Genomic DNA, 26289 nt, shown 5'->3' on the forward strand with positions numbered 1-26289 from the left:
CATTACAGAGATACACACATCTGTGAGCAAGCATTTTTAAATATGAATTCAAAAAAGTAAATACTGTTTGCTGCTGACAAATTAACACACTATGTTAAGAATTATTACATCTAATTAAAAAGCTAATGATCACAAATTAGCCAAAGACTTCCAATCTCAGAATTCCACCAATGTTAGTTTTCTTAATAATTTTAATATCTAATATTTATTTTTGTTGTCTTTAAACTACTTCTGTTAATTTAAATATGAAGTTAAACTGCAAAAGGAGTAATTACTTCCATGATTATTTTCTGGAGTATACCAGATATTATGACAGTATAACACCATTAAGATTTTCATGACCAGCTTCCAATTAACAATATTCTTTCTAAATTGACACAAATGATACATTGTCTGGTCTCTGACACGATCTGCTCTCACGATCTTATCTTTTAATCTTCTAAAGTATCCTAATTCCATTGAACAACCTGGACTTTTCCTACCATTTTTGCACTATACCCTTACTTTGCTAATCTTCTTATCCTGTTTAAATATGGATCACACTATTCTTAGATTCATGCATCTTGAATATTAATATCAAATTCTTTTCTGATATTTTCATTTTTAATATGGTTGTGTGAGTGATGCCATTTCTTCACTTCTCTAATTTCATCAGTACTCTCATATCTGTTGGTGTCCACTTTGATCAGCTGTGTTATTTCTAAACCAACTCACAAACCACTTGTTAAAATTGATTTGAATCCTACCTAAATCTCAGAATGTAAGCATGTCATGTCATGGCCTGAACAGTAGTAGTTCAGAAATCCTATAATTATTTCAAATTTTAAGATCTAAGGACTTGCATACTAATTATACTTCTACATAAATAGGTTACAAATGTATCCACCTACTTTGTCTCTCTCTCTCTCTCTTTATTTTTCCTCCAAACCACCTAACAGACTGCATTCGACTTCTGCTATTAAGCTAGATGCAAACAAAAATGCTGCCAATCCCAGTACATATAATGTGCATTGGATATTGACTACAAGAAACAGTTGAGTGATTAAAAATACAAAATATAGTATTGTTCAATGATTCACTTGAATAAGAACTTGATCAAAATATGACTCATAAATAATCTTCTCAATGAATATAAAAAATGTATTTTCATGGCTAAATATATTTCCCATCTTGAATTCTTATATATTTTATGATTTTCCATGGCTACCAACTATCATAAAATACCCCTTACCTACTATAAACTGCTAAAATCACTCTTTTTCACCTCCCTTCCCTCATCATCATTTAAGCTAGCAATTAGATGTTTTAAAGCAACATGTGTACTAGACAATTATATCCATGACAGAAAAAAAACTGAATTTATTAAATACCTCAATATATTTTGTCTAAGCTGTCTCCATGTAATCTAAGACATGTAATCTAAAAAAAAACTCACAGAAAAAATCTCAAGAATAGTTTATAATGAATTTCTTTCAGCACAGCACTTGTGGAGCTTTGGATGGAACTTTTTTAGATGTTTGTTAAGTTTGTTTTAGCAGAAAAAAACTGCTTGGAAAAAAATCAACGGGACACCATACCGTGAGGAACAAACAGCCATCACACCCACCTTAACCCATTTGATCCCAAGAATTTTTTTTTTAAAAAAGGCAATTTTTTTCATATTATTTAGTTGAAAATGTATCAAAATGCTACACTATACTGACAGTTAAAAAAAAAGAAGCATAATTAAAAAAAAAAAAAAAATGTGTACTCATATGAGTACAACGGGCAGATCAGGTATCAAAATTAACAAACTGCTTAGCAGAGTGATGCCCAAAATACTTGATAAGGGCTTCATCGATTGAGAGACGTTTGTTGAATATGCCAAACTGTTGAATTTTTTTATTTAGTTTACTCATTTGAGGTCTTATTTTATACATTTTATCGTTTTTATCTATTTGTGAATTATCGGCCAAATGTAGATATTTCTTGATTTCTCGAAAACGGTTCCTTGACATACTGTTGGCCACTGGGGGAACCAGGAGATCCTCATCTAAACACCAATAGTGACGCTCTCTTGGCAACCTGTGGTATCCACTCAAAAGTAAAATTAAGATAAATACCTTGATGTCTTCTTCAGTTACTTGAAATACATGATTATTGTTCTATGTAGCGTACAAATTGGTCTGTTCAATAATAACGGTAATAAGATAAATCTTTCAAATATTTCAACTGGAGTTTTATTTTGGATTTGGTCCTTCACATTACTCAGACGGTCCTATACCCTGTAGTTACTGCAATACTGATGTCTAAGATATCTTCTGTCCATAAGGGCTCATTGGTAATTACTTTACCTTGTTGCATAATGCTCTATTTCCCCTGGAATGTCATTGGGAAGGTGGTCAAGGCTGAAGATCATCGTCATCAACATCCTCATTATCCATTTGATAATCAACATCGGGAGGAATGATAACTACAGATATATCTTGGTGATTGGAATTTGCTATTGTCCGCAGCTAACCCAAGTGTTCTGTAACGCTTTCCATAAAACTGAACTGGACTTACTGGCTGAAATTCATCAGGGTCCATTTTTCAGAGGTACTAAACCTAGAACAAAAAAAAAAAAAAAAAAAAAAAAAAAAAAAAAAAAAAAAAAAATCAACTCCTTATAAGCCCACCGTTCTCAAATGAGTAGAGGTCTATTTTGTACATATTCTCAACCCGTAATCAAACAGGTGCTGATATATAAAAAAATGTATTTAGTACTTACCTTTGTAACACAAAGTCAGCACAATGAAAAAATATTTGAAAAAACTACAAGAAATAAAGCATTTGAATTATCATACAGGAATTGACAGGTCAGTTTTAGAATATGCACTGAAAAAAGTATGACTACAGCGTCACCTAACTTTTAATTTGCAAAAATGTAGCAGAATAGGGCTTGCTAAAACTGTAACCTTGCCCGATGTTTGACTGTCATGCAAGAGATGTCACCAGTAGGCCATTTTGGGTGTTGTATTCAAATGAGTACACTGGGATAAAATGGGTTAATAAGATGTAGAACCTCCTTTTGCTGCAATGACTGCAGCAATCCTATGGGGGTATATTTCCACAAGTGCACAACAGTGATCAATGGGAATTTTGGCCCATTCTTCCTGCAGGCATGTAAAGAGGTCATGGATTATTGTGGGGTGGACATCCCTTGACCTCACCACATGCCCCATTTCATCCCACAGATGTTCGTTAGGATCGACATTAAGGCTCTGTGGAGGCCAGTCAAGTGTGGTGATGTTCATGTCCGTATTTCCATAAACCACAGTTATAACAGTAGCCTTATGACACAGTGCACTGTCTTGTGGAAAGAGACAATGGTCAATTCTGTAGAAACGTCACAAACTAGAAAGCCTTGTTTCATTCGGATCAGATACCTCCAAGTTCAATATTCATGACACCACAAAAAGAGGTCCAAGGCCAAATCAGGAAAAACAGAATCATATCATCACAGTGCCACCTCTGAATTTCATAGTTGAGGTTACACTCTGGTGAGAAACATTTACCAAAGCATCAGCCACAGCCATCCATCTGCTCAGTAGAGGGTGTAACATGATTGACCTCCAACCCAATACACAGTTTTGCAGACAACAGCACATTGCACTCTTCCCTTTCATTTAACAAACAACCCTACTCTACACAACTCACTTCAACCCACAGAGCATCAACCACCACTTCCCTTAATTCTGACCTACAAGCCATCCTCCAATGGGGCTTAACAGTAGTAAAACCCAGTTCTGTCTTATTTCTCAGAAAAAAATAAGAAAATTCCCAGACAAAATGAGTTTTCTCTTCTAGGAATTACCCTGGCATAAACACATCACAACCAATGCATCCTCAGCTTCCAAAAAACTAGGTTTTCTCTTTCGCTCAAGATGTTACTTCACCTCAAAACAGCTTAACCTTATACAAATCACAAACCTGCCCAGCTATCGAACGCTGATCTCACATTTGGAATGGGGCTCCTAAAAGCTCCCTGAAAATGCTCGACTAAATACAGAGGAGTGCAATTAGACTGATAAATGACCCATCTCTTACCAACTCACTCACCTCACTTTCAAACAGACATTTCATCTCTGCAGTTTGTATATTCTATAAATATTTCCATGGGAAATGTTCATCTGAAACAGCATTCTGTACTAAGCCCATTGGAACACGTACAGATGCCACCCAACATACTTTCACCTTGAAACCCACAGAACAAGTTTCTTTTCCTCCTCCTCCATCCCTGCTACTGCAGTACTGTGGAACAGTGTTCCCCCGACGTATTTCCCAAGGAATACAACATACAGGCTTCGAAATCAAATGTAAAAAAGTTTCGCCTTTCCCAAGCCACTACCCATATACGGTACTAACATACTATAGGTCGACCAGGCAACCTCTCGTATATGGGCTCAACATTATAAAAAAAAAATTCGATGCTCCATATCACAGCTTTTCAAGCTTCCACATTCCACTGTACATGCTCTTTGCACCACTGAAGATGATGCTGCATGTTAGTTCAGGAAACGTGAGGCTTGCATATTGCAGTCCTACCATAGAAACCCATATGAGCCTCAGGTTCTGAATGCTGCTCTACATACTCGTGTTCTGGTCGATGCCTGGAACTCTGCATTCAATGTGTTGGCAAAAGAATGGCAGTTTTTACATATTATTCATAGTACCATGCTGTCACTTTCAATGAGTGTGGTGGGTCGTCCACTGCAGGTGACTCCTTGTGCTTTCATTTTAATATGGTATCCCTAACTGTTGACCAGGGATAGCTCAATCTGACAATAATATGCTGAACAGAGAAGCCAGTGACATGGCATCCTATCGCAATGACTTTTTCAAACTCCATCAGTTCCCTTCTTGCAGCCATTTCATCCAGAGACATAATTGCACTGACTTGGGAGCATTATATTCCTCCAATTTATTCTGGCTAAAACACGTGACTCGTTACATGGCACAACACACCTTGCCCATGGGGTGTCCATCGACTTCTTTCCATGCAGTGTAGTTAGAGTTGACTATTGCTTATAACAGTGTCTCCATGGAGTCAGAAGACTCAGTGTGGGAGACCCTGCGATGAGTCTTTTGACTCATCATAGGGTCAGAAGACACTGACACACTACTTATCATACTTCTCCTTAAACTCGTTTACAGATGAAGTATTCACAATCACCTTTGGCAATGCATTCCACACATTAACCAACATTGGAACAAGGCAAGAGCCTTCACAAAAATCGGTTCCTCGTGGAACGGCTTTATAAAGAAACATGTGAAACTTTACTTCACTCTCCTAACTTAAACAGATCCGATGGTCTACGTCTATCCCTTTTGTGGGAGTTGGTGATTTTTAAATCAGCTAATCTCTCCTAACTTTTTTAATTGTATATATATATATATATATATATATATATATATTATTTAATTAATTATTTATTTTATGCAATTTTTTTTTTTAAGATAGGAAATTTAATGACCTTTTTTAGTTATCTTGCATTAGCTACTTAGGTGGTGCCTTTTGGAATTGTCAGTTATTGTTCAACCTAGCACTGAAGATGCCTGTTATACTCAGGCAAAAATTATACTAATAAATAATATTTCAAGTGAGTAAATTCCGGTATTAATTTATTTAAATATTCACCACCCTCCAAACAAAAAATCTAGTTCTAACACCCATATTAACCACACGCTTAAATAATTTCCAGGAATGATCCCTCGTTCTCTCCCTTCACTGTACAGAAAAAAGTCATCAGTATCAATCCTATAAAATTCCTTTAATAATTTATATGCTTTTATCATATCTCCTGTCTTATGCCTATCAGCTAGTTTTTGGGGACTGCAGACCTTCAATCTTTCTTCATAGGAAACATTCCAAAGCCCTACAACAATCTTTGTCACTCGCCTCTGGATCCTCTCCACCATTTCTTCATGACTAAGGAATCCAAATGACTAGATCTATGCACAATAGTCCAGATGGGGTCTTATTAATGCTTAATACAACTTTTTTTTTAAAGTGAAGCAACAACTTCCCTATCCCTGCTTGTCAGTGTGCTCTTCAACAACCATGCAATTTGATGTACTGTTTTGGCAAACCTTTGTAATATACCCTCTAACCTAAGTTCTCTATCCACAATAACCTCCAAGTCCCTTGTGTCATCAACTTCTTGCAGTTCATTTCCATAAATATAATACACAGCATATGATCTCATCCACCCAAAGTGCATCTCCTCATACTTAGCCACTTTAAACTGACAGCCATTTACCTCTGCCCATACTACTAGCATATTTAAGTCATTCTAAAAGATATCTACATCACTATCATTGACTATCACTCTATCCACTTGTTTTCACCATCAGCAAACAAGTGGATATTTGTTGTCAAATTATTTCAATATCATTGATGTATAAATTAAACAACAACAAGTACTGAGCTGTGAGGTATACCACTAGTCACCTGCCTTCTCCTGGACTCAGCTCCTTCATAAACCACTCTTTAATATTTGACTATGATAAAAGGATTTCCTTTCCTTTCCTAGTTATCGAATCTCATAAATAACGATTGTGCCTAAAAATAAACAGCATTTCTATAATGTATATTTTATTATTAAAACTAAATTACAAATAAAATGCATTAATAAGAACAAAAAAAATAATAATAATAAAAAAAAATAAGTAACTGACCTCACTTATGCAAAGTGCCAAGTCAGCAGAACGCAACTGAAAAGACATACTCTCCTCACAAACACTTTCAATGTTATGTGCCTCATCAAATATGACAGCATTTCCTCCAAGCTCTATTCCATGGGCTTTCCTTGTTCTGGGGTCAAGAAGATAGTTGTAAGGGGTGAAAATTACATCAGCCTGTGATTTTAAATGTCTTGCTGTATAATAAGGACAGCATCTATAAAAAATAAAACAAATTATTTTGAAAAAGTACAAAAGAGAATTAGATCAATTTAAAATATTAACGCTATATAACTGAGATGAGATCTCCACATAGCTTTTAAAGGAATGCGGAGAACCGACCAGGGCTTATGACCTAATGTCCAATCCTCACCTTCTCGTGGTGCACCCTGTTGGGTATCTACCTGTATACTTAACGAACGAGGAAGGGCTGGCAATTTGAGATTTAGCCGACCAAATTGTATTCTTATTGGCTTAAACCAATATAGAAAATGATGGTACAACATGACAAAATTTCATACCTGCTGGAGCGTCGCCTGGTTAAACAAGGCCCCAGTTGTTTTCGCCAGGGAACCCGGGCAAACAGCAAAAAGTCATCAGAGTTAAAGTTCGGTACTATCAACATAAGAAGCCTGAATGGCAAAGAAATGGAGCTAGCTGATCAGGCAATAACAATCAAGGAAAACAAAGAGTAGCCATAGTATTCAACACTAAATATGAGGCTAATCTTCTTGAATGTCAGGCAGTCTCAAGTAGAGTAATGTGGGCAAATATGAGAATGGGGAACTAGACAATGAGACTTATTTGTGCCTATGGTCCCACAGAAGGTTCTACTAAGATAGAAGTAGAGGAATTTTTTCAAGCTTTAGAGAAAGCAACTGACACAATGAAAAAGGAAAAGTTGGTCCTTGTTGGGAATCTAAACAGCAGAGTAGGAAATGATTGCCAGACATACAAAAATATTTTGGGAAAATTTGGAGAAAAGAGCAAAGTTAATAACAATGGCAAATACACGTTGGATTTCTGCTCAGGACATGGACTTGTTATTACTAACACCATGTTCCAACATAAAAATGTACAAATTCACATGGAGAGAAGAGGCAAGGAATAAGAAAAGTCTCATTGACTATGTTATTGTTGATAGTGATGTTTTCTCCCTGGTGCAGAGTGTGTACAGATCCCAGAGTGTACAGAGGATTTGAAACTGGAAGTGATCACTATTTAGTCTTAAGCAGGATAAAATTGAATTTCATATTGAAAAGAATGGCATGTAAGAGTTTTAAAGTGAATAAAAGTTGAGCAGCTCTCAGATGAATTGTAGACTAACATACACAAAGATTATTGAAGAAAAAATGAAACAGTTTGAGAACAGCAACCAAACCTTGGAGATTCAGTGGCAAGCCTTGAAGAAAACACTGATTGATTCATCCAGAGGCATGTGGTGAGGCTGCCTGCAAGGATAGAAAAATCAGAACTCCATGGTGGACACAGGAAGTTAAAGAGGCAGTCAGTGAAGGAAAAGAAGAAAGCATATCAAAAAAGTTCCTGGCAAATAAGCCAGCTTGTGCTCTTAGAGTATACAGAGACAAATGTAAGAAAGCTAAACACTGTTTAAAACTAGCTAAACAAAGTCATGAGAGGACTTTGGCAAGAACATAGAAAATAAATATCAAGAAGGTGGTAAGATATTCTGGCGGTTGTTGAAGAAGCTTAGAAATGGAGGAAAGAGTCCTGTAAAAGGAGTTAAAGATGATAAAGGTGACATGAAAACGGGGAAAAAAGATAACCTTGAAGTATGGAGTAATTACTTCGAAAAATTGCTAAATGAAACAAGCAGTGATAGCACAGTGGTAAAAAACACTCAACAGGCATATAGTCAGGAATACATATCCATACTTGAAGTAGAAAAAGATATCAAAGGCTTGAAATGTGGAAAGGCAGCAGAAGTAGATTATATTCGACCAGAAATGATGAAATATGGAGTCGTTGCACTGGTTAGTTCAGAAAGACTGGACAGAGGGAAGAATTCCCGATGATTGAAGTAGAGCTCTCATAGTACCCTTATATAAAAAGGGAAATAAAACTGAATATGAGAATTACAGAGGCATTTCATTAACGAGTGTTCCTGGTAAGATATATGCAAGTATACTTGAGAAGGTGCCAAGAGAGAAGCTATTCAATATGCTACGATTATATGGTGTCAATGGGGCATTATATCAAGCAATACTCTTTGAGTTGTAAGCCAGCAGTTAGAATTGAAGGAAGTACAGGAAGATGGTTTAATGTTAAATCTGGTGGGAGACAAGGATGTACATTATCCCCTCTGTTATTCATTATCTATATGGTTCACATTATGAAGGAAAGTGGTCTTAAACATGATATCAAAATTGGAGATGTTAATGTCAGCTCTTTACTTTATGCAGACAATGTTATACTTCTAAATAAATCTGCTACAAGTCTGCAAGATTCCTGACTAAATTGAATAACTGTTGTAATAGATATGGTATGAAGGTCAGCAATAAAAAGACAAAGACAATGAAAATAGGCAGAATCATTGAAAATGTCAGCTGTGTTGTGAATGGAGAACCTGTGGAACAAGTAAAACATTTCAGCTACTTAGGCACGATTTTCAGTGAAGATGGCAAATTAAATATGGAAATAGACAACAGAATCAACAAAGCTGGTATGGTAGGAAGTCAATTGAATAAATTCATATGGAATAAGAGAGAAATTAGTCGGAACACTAAATTAGCTGTATACAAGACAGTGTTCAAACCACTTTTAACTTATGGAGTTGAGAGCTGGTTAGAAGTAAAACACTTGACAAAAGTCTAGAGACCACAGATATGAGAGTTCCTGAGAAAGATTAGAGGCGCGAGCAAATGGCAACAATGGCAATATCATATTAAAAAATGAGAATAATTAGGAAAGAACTTGACATTGTCAGCATCCAGGAATGCATTAGCAGAGCTAATCTCAGGTGGTATGGTCACTTAAATAGAATGGGCAAGGAAAGATTAGCAAAACAAGTGTTCTCTGCCAGGTTGGCAGGAAAACGACCCAGAGGAAGACTAAGATATAGGTGGATTGATACTGTACAAAGTGCCTTAGATGATAGAAATATAAGATCTGATAATGTTGGAGTCTTGACAAGTAACAGACTGATTAGGAGGAAAATTGTAGATAAGAAAGTAGTAATGATGTGAATTTTTCATGTAGTACTATCATATCCTATACACCCCTTTAGGGCTACATGGCAGGAATTTGATGATGATGACGATAAAATATTAATATTGATATGTTTTTCTTTATTTTGAAAAAAATTTCTTTCTTATAATGGAGAATAGGCATTATAGAGAAGGAGTATCATATATATCATATTTACAAACAACGGAATGTGCAGAAATAAAATAGTTCGACAATTTCAACAATACTTATCTTATCATTTTCAGGAACAATAAACATTGAAACTATACTGAAAAAGACATGCAATATTTTAGAAGTACTGCAAGTGTCTCCTTAATGTGATACTACACACTGCAATTTCTTTTGGAATGCATTTAAAAAAAACCTTTGATTTTAATTTGTGATTTTCTCTCAGCAGATGTCTTAAAAGAATACAGAGGAAAAAAGTAAGACAGCTAAGCTATGTGTAAAAGTAGCTAAACAAAAGTCATGGGAAGACTTTGGGAAGTTGACAAAATGTTCAAAATAAAAAATTACATGCTTTTCTAAGGAGACAGCACTTAAAGAAATGTCAAATTTTGTCTGTAATAACTTGCCATGAGCCTTTGTTAAAATAATGCGGAGCATGATGTCGTTATGTAATGTTGTTAACTCATGTCCATATATGGCAATTTCAAAAGACATGCAAAGTATGATGTCATCATGTTCCAATGTCAATACTTGACCACATATGAAAGTTTCGAGAGATGCACACATGAATATAATGGAAGTCCAGGAGTTCATAAGGCGAGACATCGAGAAGGACTTTGTCTTAGGATTTTCACCTTTTCTTACCTGGGTCCGCTGCCACGACAGGACTGTTGTCGGTAATCGAAAGAGAAGCATCGTAGGTCTGAGGGTTCTCAGTCGTCTCCTACCAGGATCTGCCGTCATGACAAGTATTGTGTCGATTGTTTCGCTAGGAAAGAGTTATACATTGCCACCATGTTAAGGGTCCTAAAGGGCAGAATAATCAACGACTTGGACAAAGAAGAAATTTGGCAGGAAATCAAGAATGAGCCAGTAGAAGGAAAGAAGGACAAAAAGGAACACTTCTGTGTGAACAAAAGATTCATGTAAAAGGCAATGCTGAACAAGAATTGTAAGTATTCATGTATGTGATAATCTCAAACAAGAAAATGTACATCAAGTATGTGTGTCTATGGGTACAATAAGATAATGTATCTTAAGTTTGTGTATATTAGACTAACAGGATATTCTACATTGTGATTTAGTTTTAAAGGGAAGAAACATAGAACTAAGTCTGAATTAGGAAGAAATGAAATTGACAAAGACTTGTAATGGAATTGTGTGTGTGTGTGTGTGTGTGTATATACACGCTCTGTCCAAAAAGAAACCGAACTTTTGATAGAAAATAAAACACAGGCCAATTATAATTATTAAAATCATTTATTTCAATCAATATACTCTCCCTCAGCTTCGATATAGTGTCTGGCACAGTCAATTAATTCGTTAAATGAGTTTTTTTATATCGGTTCTTGGGATACTGTTGAGGGTCGTGATTACTGCCGCTTGAACGTTTTCAATGGTGTATTGCTTTTCTTTCATTGGGAAATGAAGTCGGGGGAAGAGAAAGAAGTCACAGGGTACTAAATCAGGTGAATACAGCGAGTGATCCAACACACAAACTTGGTTTTTGCTCAAAAACTGTCTCACAATGTTCGAACGATGAGATGGTGCAATATCATGCAAACGTGACCAGCTGCCTGCATCATGATATTCATGCTGTACGCAACAAATTCTCACTATCAAACGCTTCAAAACTTCGAGATAAAACTCACCATTCGCCATTTGGCCAGGCGGAATGAATTCTTTGTGGATAATTCTCTTAGAATCGTAGAAACAAATCAACGTTGTCTTTACTTCTGACTTCTCCAAGCGACTTTGTTTTTTCAGATGCCCCTCTTCTGGTGGTCTTCACTCAGCACGCTGATGCTTTGTTTTGGACTCATACTCAAAACATCATATTTCACCACCAGTAACGATTGTTTCAAGAAAGTTTGAGTGTTTATGAATGGTTTTAATGAGGTCTTTGCAATGTTCAATTCGATACATTTTTTGGTCGTCTGTCAACTTGTGGGGAACAAATCGTGAATTCAATTTACAAAGGCCCAAACTCTCAGTCAGAATGTTGTGCACAGTTGATTTTGGAATCCCCAATTCATCTTCAATTAATCTCACGGACGATTTCAGGTTTTTCTTTGATGAAATCACACTCTTTTGGATGTTAACTTTGCTCAGTCCAGTTTTTGGATGGCCCAGCTTTACATTGTCCTCAACCGTCTCACGGCAACTTTGAAATCGCTTAAACCACTCTTAAACTTGAATACAGGGTAAGCATTCATCACCGTATGCTTTTTGAAGCATTTGATGCGTTACGGTAAAACTTTTTACCAAGTTTAACACAAAAGTCGATCGCAGCTCTGTTTGAAACTCATTTTCCGACCGTTTATCAAAACACACTGTCATTATAACTCGGCTTCTAATGAAACAAATGTCACAAACAGTTGACACAACACTAATGAAGGTTGCCACTTTCGACAACAAAAAAGATACAACAGGTGGCACCAATAGTTTCTTCTATTTTTGAAAATTTCGGTTTCTTTTTGGACAGAGGGCGCGTGTGTGTGTGTGTGTAGGAGAGAGAGAGAGAGATGTTAATGTGGATCAGATTGTAAATATTCCTTTTTGATTTAATTAAATGGTTTGTGAACAACACAGTGAACTGATTCTATAAATGCACTATCTGAAAATCTCGATCCTGTATAAGATAAAGTTTAAGTGATCAATAATTAAGCCATAGCTAATTAAAGGTAAAGATTAACATAAGCAGGGAATGCTAACAATATCTGCTTTGTCTTTAGTTTAAAATCTTATAATCCTGCACTCAATACATAGTCTAACCGTCGCAGTCATAAAACAAATAAATTTGTTAGACTATAGAGTGTAAGAACATAAGATCTAGTAGAAATAAATAAATGGCAGCAGTAGATAGTTAAGACAGTCGACCATTTCCCTACAGTTCACGAAATATTAAGTGAAGGACAACAAAAACAAAGCAGGGTTGAGAAATACATAATAGAAATAACAGAACATTATAACAGCTTAATGGAGCACTGAGAAAAGATTAAAATAACTATTTTAATTCTGCAGAGAGTACATACTACAACTTCCAACACAAAACAAAAAGGCAACACAGTACTAAATGAAACAAGTGTATCTAGGGTCCTATCTAGGCAGAGCACACTCTATGGTCATCTATAGGAAGCTGTAAATTGGGATCTCCGAGGATTAATGTTTCCCAAATTTTCGGAAGCTTCTTGAGTCTGTACTGATTTAAATTCAACTGATTTCTGAGGACAGCTACAGTTTCTAAATAGTCTTTCTTTTCTAAATTTACTTGGATAGAGCATACTCTCCCCCCCCCCCCCAGTTGATCCTATGAATAGTATCCAATGCATTGTCTGCAAGATCAAACTAATCATCATAGCAAATGACTGCAGATGTATTTTTATGTTCATCTGGGGGCTGATATGCTAACCACTCAGCATCTGGTTGGCTGAATGGTTAGCATATCAGCTCTCCAGCCAAAGGGCTGTAGGGTTCAAATCCTGCCATAGGCATGGATGTTTGTGATTGTCTGTGAAAAAAAAAAAAAAAAAAAAAAAAAAAAAAAAAAAAAAAAAACTAGTGGCGTTGTGGTGGTTAGCAGATGGCATTCATGTATATGGTGGCAGTTGAGATTCGTTGTAGAGTAGGTGCCCTCCCCTCAATGAGTCTTTGAACTCCCTGGAGGTATCATGTAATAATAATAATAATAATCTATCTTTAAAGATAGATTATTATTATTACATGATACCTCCAGGGAGTCCAAAGCCAAGAATGAACCCAGAAAGACCATCAAACATATTATTAAATGGTAGAATTGAAGGATAGCCCAGCAGAGTAAGATCAAGAAAGAAATGGATTAGAAACATTAAAGAAACCAGTCACTTAAACTCCCTAAAAGAACTTCATAAAAAGACAGCAGACAGAAAGAAATGGCAAAAATTTGTCTTTGAGGAACTCAACTTGCCCTGAGTGGAAGAGAAGAAGAATCTATATGGATGGCAGCCAATCTATCTGTCTATCCAAATGCCAACTTGTAGGAACAGGGAACCTTATATATGCCAAGAACTACGAGAGAGAGAGAGGGGGGGGGGGGAAACTCAGCCTGAACTCCTGTTCCAAGAGTCCAGGCTAGCAGCATGAATCCACAAAACTCAGTTTCTAAGAAAGGCAGCCGTGGTTACTGAATCAAAAAAAAAAAAAAAAACATTCTGCAATGGTCAAAAGAAATTGGCAAGATACCTGGGAATGTTTTATGACCATGTGAACTTCCCATCTTCTGTGCAGTTTCATGGCAGAGGTCTAATGGTCTGAAGTTTTTATCCTAATATAGATCTTGACCTTTGGTTGCAAAGCCTGGAAAGATGAATATAGATGGATATGTACCAATTCTGGCTAATGTTATGCATTATCTAGAAGTGTTGCACAGTGGCAGTTATACAGATAATCTCTCTCTCACAACACAATAATTCACCATATCATACTACAGGTGTTTCTACAACACAGTTTGAGGAAAAGGAAATGCTATGGAAAAACAAACTGCCTGCAGATAGCCCAAATGCAACCTAACCAAGCACATTTGAAATGAAATGGAATATTGGGTGCAGAGCAGACATGTCCAACAATGGTGCACTGGTGATAGCCCAAATGCAACCTAACCAAGCACATTTGAAATGAAATGGAATATTGGGTGCAGAGCAGACATGTCCAACAATGGTGCACAGATTGATATTCGTGATTAAGAAACTGAGAAGCCTTGTATCAATGTTAGATATTAGTGATAGCGGTTATGCCTAAAAGGGTGGAGAGACTGGAATCGGGACAAAAGTAAAAGCCACACATACTACTATGATATGTTTCTGCTAACTGTAAGTATGCTACCAGCTCATTTTCCCCATCCACAACTCTTATGTATGGCACATTGCACTAATTAAATCACATATCTGAAATGAAATAAGCAATGTTTACTTACGTGTATTTTTTCCCCAAAGTGATAAGATCTTCAATATCTACAACTGAATTTTCTTTAAATTCATTCTCAGAAGAGATCTTCTGTTCATAGTTTTGATAAAATGGACAGCTATGACTATTAACTTTGGCCCTACAAGCATGAAGCTTAGCTGTATTATGCTGAAGCTTGGAAACCTCGGGATGAAGGCAAAGCTGATCGCGTGATCCAAGGACAACTGATTTCACACTAAATATAAAATAATAAAATATAAATTTGCAAAAATAATCAACAGAACTGAAAACAATATGAAGTAGCAAAGTCTATTGATGATTATGCTAAAAAAATTAATATGCACCAATGGTATGCATAGTGCTTAAAATCTATTAACTTGAATATTTACTGCACTGAGAACAATCTGTGTTCTTTTTAGATAGCCATGAGAGACCACAATGCCACCAGTTTCAATAAAGCCCTTCGGCTGGAACCACCAGGATTACAGAGGCATTTCATTATCGAGTGTTCCTGGTAAGATATATGCAAGTATACTTGAGAAGGTGCCAAGAGAGAAGCTATTCAATATGCTACGATTATATGGTGTCAATGGGGCATTATATCAAGCAATACTCTTTGAGCTGTAAGTCAGCAGTTAGAATTGAAGGAAGTACAGGAAGATGGTTTAATGTTAAATCTGGTGTGAGACAAGGATGTACATTATCCATTCTGTTATTCATTATCTATATGGATCACATTATGAAGGAAAGTGGTAATAAACATTATATAAGAATTGGAGATGTTAATGCTCTGCACCCAATATTCCATTTCATTTCAAATGTGCTTGGTTAGGTTGCATTTGGGCTATCTGCAGGCAGTTTGTTAATGCCACCAGTTTCAATAAAGCCCTTTGGCTGGAACCACCAGGATTCCCACACAGGATAGGAAGTACCATTATCAGGGCTTTTCATGGGAAGTTTAAAGGTCTAGTATGAATGTAGCAGGATTTTCACTCTGAAAATTCAGGTTTATCATTCTACAACCAGTAAATGACTCAAGAGAATACACACAATTTAAATATATAAAAAAATACAGTTGACCCTTGAACAATGCAGAGGAATTACGGGCACCGAACCCTCGTGTTGTTCAAAAATCTGCGTATAACTTTTGACTCTGCAATAATTTAACTACTAATAGCCTACTGTTGACCGGAAGCCTTACTGATAACATAAACAGTCGATTAACACATATTTTGTATGATATGTGTGTATGCATGTATGTATTATATAACTATTCTTACAATAAAGTAAGCTGGAGAAAAGAAAATCGATATCGTAAGTTTATATCATTTGTTTGTCAGTACATATGTTAATATCGTCTTATATGATAAAAAACACTGTAGATGTTATACGTATTAGTAACACTAGACATCAAAATTGAAAAGATAATATGAAAAATAAATTATTCATATTTATTTACAGATATAACGATTCATGCATTGATAACAAAGCAGCAGTAATAAGATTGCTTTACAGTAGCCTAGTGCCAATATGACTGCTTCGCAGTAGTCTAGCCTATACACTAATGAATGAATCATTATAAAAATTTTATTTTATGCTAATTAATTTAATTAATAACAGTTAATTTATGCAGTTATGATTTAACACTGCATCTTTATGTTTGTTTACATTTCTCTCAGCTGCAAATGGCCATGTATGGTCTGTAAGTGTTTGTGTGCATAAGTTTTGATAAATTTTAGCTTTTTATAATAGATTTGTGTGTCTACATATATTTTATGCATTCATGGCATACCTAACTTTTATTAATTTTTTTGATATTTCTAGGCTATGCAGTAAATTGTTGCAAATCTCCAAAAATGTTTCCAATATAAAAGCGTATAAGTGGAACTGCACAGTTCAAACTGAAGCTCTTCAAGGGTCAACTGTATATATATTTAGGTATAAGACTAACCACGTTATCCTAAAATTTCAGCTACAAAAACCAATCTGCGTAGGTTATGAGCCTTACCATCCTGTAAATAACACAAATTATCATTTAATTATTAGCTAGAAATGAACACATGTAATTCATAAGTGTAATAACTTGTGAAGATGGATTTTAATTTCTGAAAGTTTTAATTATGTCATTTTTTTATCTGAAATGTACCTTAACAAAAGGTACAGGATCAAGATAAATACCATATGATGATTTCAGTTAAAAATTCTCAAGCCATCTTAATCTTAAACTAAATGCATGCTGATATTCTCAATATTCCACTAACATAAAAAAAAAGAATCTCCAATAAAAACCAACAATTTTGACATTATTTAAAACATTTTTAAATAATGTCAAAAATACAACCAAAAAAAGCTGTAATAAAAAAAAATCTACTCCTCTGCCTACAAAAAAACCACTTCCACAAACTTTGCCTACAACCAGGATTCATACCAACATCAACAATGTGCAACACTGCTTAGAGAAACTGAAAAAACTTGATTTGTTAGCAGTGAGATAATGAATTTATGGATTATAGATGTTGAAATCTTATGTCGAGATTTCAACATCCATAATTCCGACTAGTTCCCCCTTTCTCTTACTTCACAGACCAAGTTGGAAGAGTAGCTGAATTGTTTGCTATCAGTAATTATTATTATCTGAGACCTCCACGGAGTCAAGGGCTCATCAAGGGAGGTGGTAAATTATCCAACCCAACTATCATACCTTCCCTTAAATTCATTTACACTAGATGCACTCACTACCCTAAGGGCAAATTATTCCACTCACTGCTCTCTGAGAGAAAAACCTAGCTCTTACCCCTTTCTTGACTGAGAACAACCTTAACTTCCATGGATGCCCCCGTGTTCTCTCTCCCCGCCTTCCATATAACGTAAACTTTTCATGCTATGAAAGTTTCATCAAATGCTATAACCCATTCAAAAGTTTATAGACCTCTATCATATCATCCTTCTTTCTCCTGTTAACCAGAGTCTGTAATCCACATACTGGCAATCTGTCCTCATAATCTAAATCCCATAATCAGGATATAATCTTTGTCACTCTTTTTTGCACCCTTTCCACAGCTTCTTTATCCCCTTGGAACCCGGGAACCAAATCTGCACACAGTAATCCAAGTGTGGTCTTATCCAAGCCTTATAAAGAGACAAAATTACTTCCTTATCCTTTCTTTTAGTGTTACACAGTGATCAGCATTCATTTTTGAAATTATGGATTCTACAACCGTGTTAAAATAACTCGCTTTATTATCCCGACTTTTCAATCTTCATATCAAGATCATCATCTAGAGCAATGCTGCATTACATTTCAAGCCGTAAGCTAGAGAAACAATGATTTGATCACATGCTACTCACTGGCATGACCTCTAGTGAAAAAAAAAAAAAAAAAAACATCAAGCTAGATTTGATTTATGATTAAACATTCTTGCTTACAGAGGGTTTTCCTTCCAGTAACAGTGATGTCCTATTTCTATTATTATAATTGTTATTTTTGATTTAAAAAAAAAAAAATATATATATATATATATATATATATATATATGTTAAAGATACCAAGCAATTTTAAACCTGGTTTTACTCCATTTCCCAAGTAAGCAAACAGAGTTTTAAAACCAGGTTTAAAATTGCTTGGTATCTTTAACATATATTTATACCCAAGGTAAAAATACTTTCTACATATATATATATATATATATATATATATATATATATATATATATTAAAAAAAAAATTATTTATACATTACAACATTAATAAACATTCTTTCTTACAGATTTTTTTCTTTGACAGTGATGTCCTATTTTTCAGTATTAAAGTTGTTATTTTAGATTTAGGATCCTGGATTTTCTACAGTCCTGTTTACAGTTGTTCTTAGAGAGGAAGAATTCATGGGACGAATATATGCCTTCCATATGTATGGGATTTTTAGACCATCATTATTGTTTATATTGGGGTGGTTGATAATGATTTCGCAAGCTTCCTTAAATTTGCGTTCATACCATGTTTTGGTGTGATGTAGACAACTAGTGCTTTTCCAGTCAATTCTATGTAAGGTGTTCAGGGCATGATCAGAAAGGCCAGCTTCACCATAATTATTATATTTGATGTGTCGTTTATGTTCTTTTTGTCTGATCGGAATTCTGCGTCCTGTTTCTCTTATGTATGGTATGTTGCAGGTGCAGTAAATACGGTATACTCCAGGGTGGGCCATTGGATGAGTTGAGTAAGCTTTTTAATTTTGCAGGAGGTTTAAAGGTGGCTTTGAGGTTGTATTTTTGTAGTATTCTGTTTATTTTGCCTGATGCCCCTTTAATGTAGGGAATGGTTATAGTTTTACTGGAGTCTGGTTTGTCTTTGTTTTTTTATTGAGGTCTTGTAGAGAATTTTGTTAATAGTGTTTTGGCTGTATCCATTTTTTTTGAAAAGTATTGCTGATCACTTTAAATTCGTTTTTCAGTGCTTGTTCACTGGAGCAGATCTTCAGAGCCCTGTTTTTTAGGGTATTCATGACACCTAGTTTTTGTGTTGGGTGGTGGTAGGAGTTTATGTGTATATGTTGGCTTGGCAGTATGTGTCGGTTTCCGGTAAACAGTGAAGGAAAGATTGTCCGAGGGAAGACGTGGGAGAAGTGTATCTAGAAACGACAGTGTGTTATGTTTTTCAATCTCAATTGTGAACTGTATACGTTTGTGTTGCTTGTTTATGTGGCTAAGGAATGTGTCTAGTGTCTGGTGGCCATGAGACCAGATCGCAAAAACATCCTCAACGTATCTAAGCCAGACTTTTAAAGGGAAGGAATCTAAAGCAAGTTCTTCAAAATGTTCCATATAAAAGTTAGCAATCGGGGGGGGATAATGGCGAGCCCATGGCTGTGCCTTCTTTTTGTAGGTAGAAAGCATTTTGCCATACAAAATAACCAGAACGTAATACATGCGCAAAGAACGCCGTGATATCTGGAGGACATTTGTTCTGTAAAAGAAGAATTGTGTCACTGATTGAGACATTCGTAAAGAGGGCAGAGACATCAAAACTGACTAATAGATCATCTTTTTCTAATGTAATGTCTTTGATGATGTTTATGAAAACACACTGCTTTCCAAAATCCAACCACACTTTAAACAAAGACGAAATCTCGATACTTAACAAAGATTTAAGTTATGCCATAGCACCCAAATAGATAAACAAACTTGAATTTATTTGTAATATTGAAAGAGGCCTAAGATTCATCCCAAATAACATAGCAGAAAAAATATTTAGAAACCGCCAACATTTTAAATCATAACAAACCAATAACAAGCAACGTAACTCAACACGAATTAACAACGATAAAATCACAAAAGTCATATCCGAACATCTTAATAACAAGAGCAGATAGAGGAAGTGCTGTAAGAGAAATGGTATGTTGATGTATAAGGTGCTTCTGATAGTTGAAAGGATCTGTATTTGCAAGATGACTGGTAGTAAAATGGGTATGCAGTGTTAGATTCTTGATAGAATTGTTGTAAAACATAATTAAAAATGCAATATTTTATTCTTTTTTTATTGATTAACCTCTAACAAAGTTTGTATTAAAAACTATAGCTATGGTTTGTTGCAAATGTTACATTCTCTAACATTTGCCGATAACAAGAAAGGAAAAAAAAAAACCTTACCTGATATTTTTTTATTCTTGAACTTAAAAAGCTTGACAGGAGAAAAACGTCAAAATTTCCAATTTAGTTTTGTTTCTTTTATATGATTGACGAACTGTAACATTAGTTACAACAAGCATATGCTTTACTTTTGCTGATTTGTTGCTTCACAGCACTGGCAATAGCGTGCTTAAGGACAAAACGATGTATTTCCAATAGAAAGTTCTAGTGATGTGCTGATTAGAAACCGAATATATTCTGGAAGGTGGAAAGTTTAGGGAGAAATATGGTGAAAAGTTCTTTTAAAGAAATTCTTCTGACAATTAAGGGATCATATAGTTTTCCTGATTTAATGAACTGTTTTCTTTAGAATATGTAAATTTTCTTTGCTCGTAAGCAAAGAAAATTCATTTTTCTGTTCCCTCACACTATACTTAGCCAGCAAAAGAGCTTCCAGAGAAAAAAAGAAACTGCAAAATTATATTATTGCTGTTACCTTGGAAACAAACAGAAAGGAACTATATATTGAAAGAATTTAAAAGTTTATTAAAAAGTGAAAATGGATAAAGTTACTATATTCAATAACCAAGTAGGATCTGAAATATGAATTTTTTTTTTTTTTAATCAAGAAAACCAGGTATGAACTATTAGTTACTACTGAAAGAGGAAGAATTAAAGGAGTTTCTGATTTTGAAAAGAAAAAAAAAATACAAACTCCTTTAACTTAGTAAACTATTTATTTTGTCTCTCATTAAATCTCTTCAGCTGTCTTTTTAATAAAAGTTCATCAAGAATTACTAATTATAAAAAATAAAAAAAAAATATATGTGGTAAACTCCGGCTACACCAAATATCATATAAAAAACTTCAATATAACAAACAGCCCAAAATTTCAAACCAAATACTCACAGGCATAATACTACTCTAAAAAAAACATTCATTATAAGAAACTGTCCACTATAACAAACTATTTCTCTGGTCCTTGCGAGTTTGTTATAGAGAGTCACCAGCATATAATAATAATATCTTGAATATGGACTAATATTTATTAAATGGATCAAACGAACTAATACTTATTTGGTAACAAATGATTATTTTTTAAATTATGAAGTACAAGCAGTTAAAAATAATCAGGTATGAAGAAATAAATGCATATATGTAAACAATTTAAACAATCACAAAAAAAAAAGGTACATTCAGTAAAAGCATTCTCATTTGTGACATCAAAATCTATATATAACTGAGAGAAGATCTCCACATAGGCTTTAAAGGAAGAACCGACCAGGTCTTCTGACTTAATGTCAAATCCCCAACTTCTCGTGGTGCACCATGCTAGGTATCTACCTGGATACTGAACAGACGAGGATCGGTTGGCAATATGAGATTTAGCCTGACCAAATTGTATTCTTATTGGCTTAAACCAAAATTTCAAATGATGGTACAACATGACAGAATTTCAAGCCAGCTGGGGTATCGCCCGGTTAAACAAGGCCTCCCTTATTAGCTGAGGAATTGGATAAGTACCAGATCGACATAATAGAGGTGAGTGAAATAAAAAAAAAAAGACAAAAACTGGTGAGATTTTTCTGAGCAATAAATGCAAAATATTATATTCAGGCAATGACAATCAAAGAAAAGAAAGGAATCCTTGAATGGCAGGCAGTCTCAAGTACAGTGATGTGGGCAAATATGAGAATGGGGAACTGGACAATGAGACTTATTTGTGCCTACGGTCCCATAGAAAATTCTACTAAGGTAGAAGTGGAGGAATTTTTAATTTTAATGCTTTAGGGAAAGCAACTGACACAATGAAAAAGGAAAAGTTGGTCCTTGTTAGGGATCTAAATAGCAAAGTAGAAAATAATTGTCAGATATACAAAAATATTTGGGGAAAATTTGGAAAAAAGAGCAAAGCTAATAATAATGGCAAATACCTGTTGTTGGATTTCTGCTAAGGACATGGACTGGTTATTACTTAACACCATGTTCCAACATAAAAATGTGCACAAATTCACATCGAGAGAAGAGGCAAGGAATAAGAAAGTCTCATTGACTATGTTATTGTTGATAGTGATGTCTTCTCCCTGGTGAAGGACACCAGAGTGTACAGAGGATTTGAAATTGATCACCATTTAGTCCCCCCCCCCCCCACCCCCCCCCCCCCCCACCCCCCCCCCCCCCCACCCCCCCCCCCCCCCACCCCCCCCCCCCCCCACCCCCCCCCCCCCCCACCCCCCCCCCCCCCCACCCCCCCCCCCCCCCACCCCCCCCCCCCCCCACCCCCCCCCCCCCCCACCCCCCCCCCCCCCCACCCCCCCCCCCCCCCACCCCCCCCCCCCCCCACCCCCCCCCCCCCCCACCCCCCCCCCCCCCCACCCCCCCCCCCCCCCACCCCCCCCCCCCCCCACCCCCCCCCCCCCCCACCCCCCCCCCCCCCCACCCCCCCCCCCCCCCACCCCCCCCCCCCCCCACCCCCCCCCCCCCCCACCCCCCCCCCCCCCCACCCCCCCCCCCCCCCACCCCCCCCCCCCCCCACCCCCCCCCCCCCCCACCCCCCCCCCCCCCCACCCCCCCCCCCCCCCACCCCCCCCCCCCCCCACCCCCCCCCCCCCCCACCCCCCCCCCCCCCCACCCCCCAAGTATACCGTATTTACTGCACCTGCGACATACCATACATAGGAGAAACAGGACGCACAATTCCGATCAGACAAAAAGAACATAAACGACACATCAAATATAATAATTATGAAGCTGGCCTTTCTGATCATGCCCTGAACACCTTACATAGAATTGACTGGAAAAGCACTAGTTGTCTACATCACACCAAAACATGGTATGAACGCAAATTTAAGGAAGCTTGCGAGATCATTATCAACCACCCCAACTAAACAATAATGATGGTCTAAAAACCCCATACATATGGAAGGCATATATTCGTCCCATGAATCCTTCCTCTCTAAGAACAACTATAAACAGGACTGTAGAAAATCCAGGATCCTAATCTAAAATAACTTTAATATTAAAAAATAGGACATCACTGTCAAAGAAAAAAATCTGTAAGAAAGAATGTTTATTAATGTTGTAATGTATAAATAATTTTTTTTAATATATTTATATATATATATATGTATATTTTTTTTTTAAAATCAAAAATAACAATTGTAATAATAGAAATAGGACATCACTGTTACTGGAAGGAAAACCCTCTGTAAGCAAGAATGTTTAATCATAAATCAAATCTAGCTTAATGTTTTTTTTTTTTCACTAGAGGTTATGCCAGTGAGTAGCATGTGATCAAATCTAGCTTACGGCTTGAAATGTAATGCAGCTTGTGTTGTATATTTATGTATGCTCTAGATGATGATCTTGATATGAAGATCGAAACATCGGGATAATAAAACGAGTTATTTTAACACAGTTGTAGAATCCATAATTTCAAAAATGAATGCTGATCACTGTGTAACACTAAGAGAAAGGATAAGGAAGTAATTTTGCCTCTTTATAAGGCTTGGATAAGACCACACTAGGATTACTGTGTGCAGATTTGGTCTCCCGGGTTCCAAGGGGATAAAGAAGCCGTGGAAAGGGTGCAAAAAAGAGTTACAAAGATTATATCTTGATTATGGGATTTAGATTAAGGACAGATTGCGAGTATGTGGATTACAGACTGGTTAACAGGAGAAAGAGGGGTGATATGATAGAGGTCTATAAACTTTTGAATGGGTGTTATAGCATTTCATGAAACTTGCATAGCATGAAAAGTTTACATTATATGGAAGGCGGGGAGAGAACACGGGGGCATCCATGGAAGTTAAGGTTGTTCTCAGTCAAGAAAGGGCTAGGTTTTTCTCTCAGAGAGCAGTGAGTGAGTGGAATAATTTGCCCTTAGGGTAGTGAGTGCATCTAATGTAAATGAATTTAAGGGAAGGTATGATAGTTGGGTTGGGAAATTTACAACCTCCCTCGATGAGTCCTTGACTCCATGGAGGTCTCAGATAATAATAATTACTGACAGCAAACAATTCAGCTACTCTTCCAACTTGGTCTGTGAAGTTAGAGAAAGGGGGAACTAGTCGGAATTATGGATGTTGAAATCTTGACAGAAGATTTCAACATCTATAATCCATAAATTCATTATCTCACTGCTAACAGATCAGGTTTTTTTTCAGTTTCTCTAAGTGGTGTTGCACATTGTTGATGTTGGTATGAATCCTGGTTGTAGGCAAAGTTTGTGGAGGTGGTTTTTTTTGTAGGCAGAGGAGTAGATTTTTTTTTTATTGCAGCTTTTTTTGGTTGTATTTTTGACATTATTTAAAAATGTTTTAAATAATGTCAAAATTGTTGGTTTTTGTTGGAGATTCTTTTTTTTTTTTTTTTTTTATGTTAGTGGAATATTGAGAATGTCAGCATGCATTGAGTTTAAGATTAAGATGGTTTGAGACTTTTTAACTGAAATCATCATATGGTATTTATCTTGATCCTGTACCTTTTGTTAAGGTACATTTCAGATAAAAATGATATAATTAAAACTTTCAGAAATTAAAATCCATCTTCACAAGTTATTACACTTATGAATTACATGTGTTCATTTCTAGCTAATAATTAAATGATAATTTGTGTTATTTGCAGGATGTTAAGGCTCATAACCTACGCAGATTGGTTTTTGTTGCTGAAATTTTAGGATAAGGTGGTTAGTCTTATACCTAAATATATATACAGTTGACCCTTGAAGAGCGTCAGTTTGAACTGTTCAGTTCCAATTATACGCTTTTATATTGGAAACATTTTTGGAGATTTGCAACAATTTACTGCATAGCCTAGAAATATCAAAAAAATTAATAAAAGTTAGGTATGCCATGAATGCATAAAATATATGTAGACACACAAATCTATTATAAAAAGCTAAAATTTATCAAAACTTATACACACAAACACTTACAGACCATACATGGCCATTTGCAGCCGAGAGAAATGTAAACAAACATAAAGATGCAGTGTTAAATCATAACTGCATAAATTAACTGTTATTAATTAAATTAATTAGCATAAAATAAAAATTTTATAATGATTCATTCATTAGTGTATAGGCTTGACTACTGCAAAGCAGTCATATCGGCACTAGGCTACTGTAAAGCAATCTTATTACTGCTGCTTCGTTATCAATGCATGAATCGTTATATCTGTAAATAAATATGAATAATTTCTTTTTCACATTATCTTTTCAATTTTGATGTCTAGTGTTACTAATACATATAACATCTACAGTCTTTTCTGTCATATAAGCCAATATTAACATAGGTACTGACAAACAAATGATGTAAACTTACGATATCGATTTTCTTTTCTCCAGCTTACTTTATTGTAAGAATAGTTATATAATACATACACACATCCCATACAAAATATGTGTTAATCGACTGTTAATGTTATCAGTAAAGCTTCCAGTCAACAGTAGGCTATTAGTAGTTAAATTATTGCAGAGTCAAAAGTTATACGCGGAATTTTGAACGACACGAGGGTTCGGTGCCCGTAATTCCTCTGCATTGTTCAAGGGTCAACTGTATTTTTTATATATTTAAATTGTGTGTATTCTCTTGAGTCATATGCTGGTTGTAGAATGATAAACCTGAATTTTCAGAGTGAAAAT

The 26289-nt window shown here is 35.9% G+C and overlaps 1 protein-coding gene across 1 annotated transcript in view; it reads right to left on the reverse strand.

The window, feature by feature from the left end:
* Nucleotides 1-26289, reverse strand: part of LOC150095845 (regulator of telomere elongation helicase 1 homolog) — a 332736-nt gene that overhangs the window by 237594 nt on the left and 68853 nt on the right. The window contains exons 3-4 of the mRNA XM_090409544.1: nt 15029-15253; nt 6700-6919 (exon numbers count right to left, since the gene is read on the reverse strand). Coding sequence (XP_090265670.1) covers nt 6700-6919; nt 15029-15253 — 445 coding nt within the window. The remainder of the gene's footprint in view (nt 1-6699; nt 6920-15028; nt 15254-26289) is intronic.

The sequence above is a fragment of the Typopeltis vanoorti genome, chromosome 19 (genome assembly GCF_054136105.1).
Source record: "Typopeltis vanoorti isolate ZY-2024b chromosome 19, IOZ_Tvanoo_1.0, whole genome shotgun sequence".
Taxonomy (NCBI): Eukaryota; Metazoa; Arthropoda; class Arachnida; order Uropygi; family Thelyphonidae; genus Typopeltis; species Typopeltis vanoorti.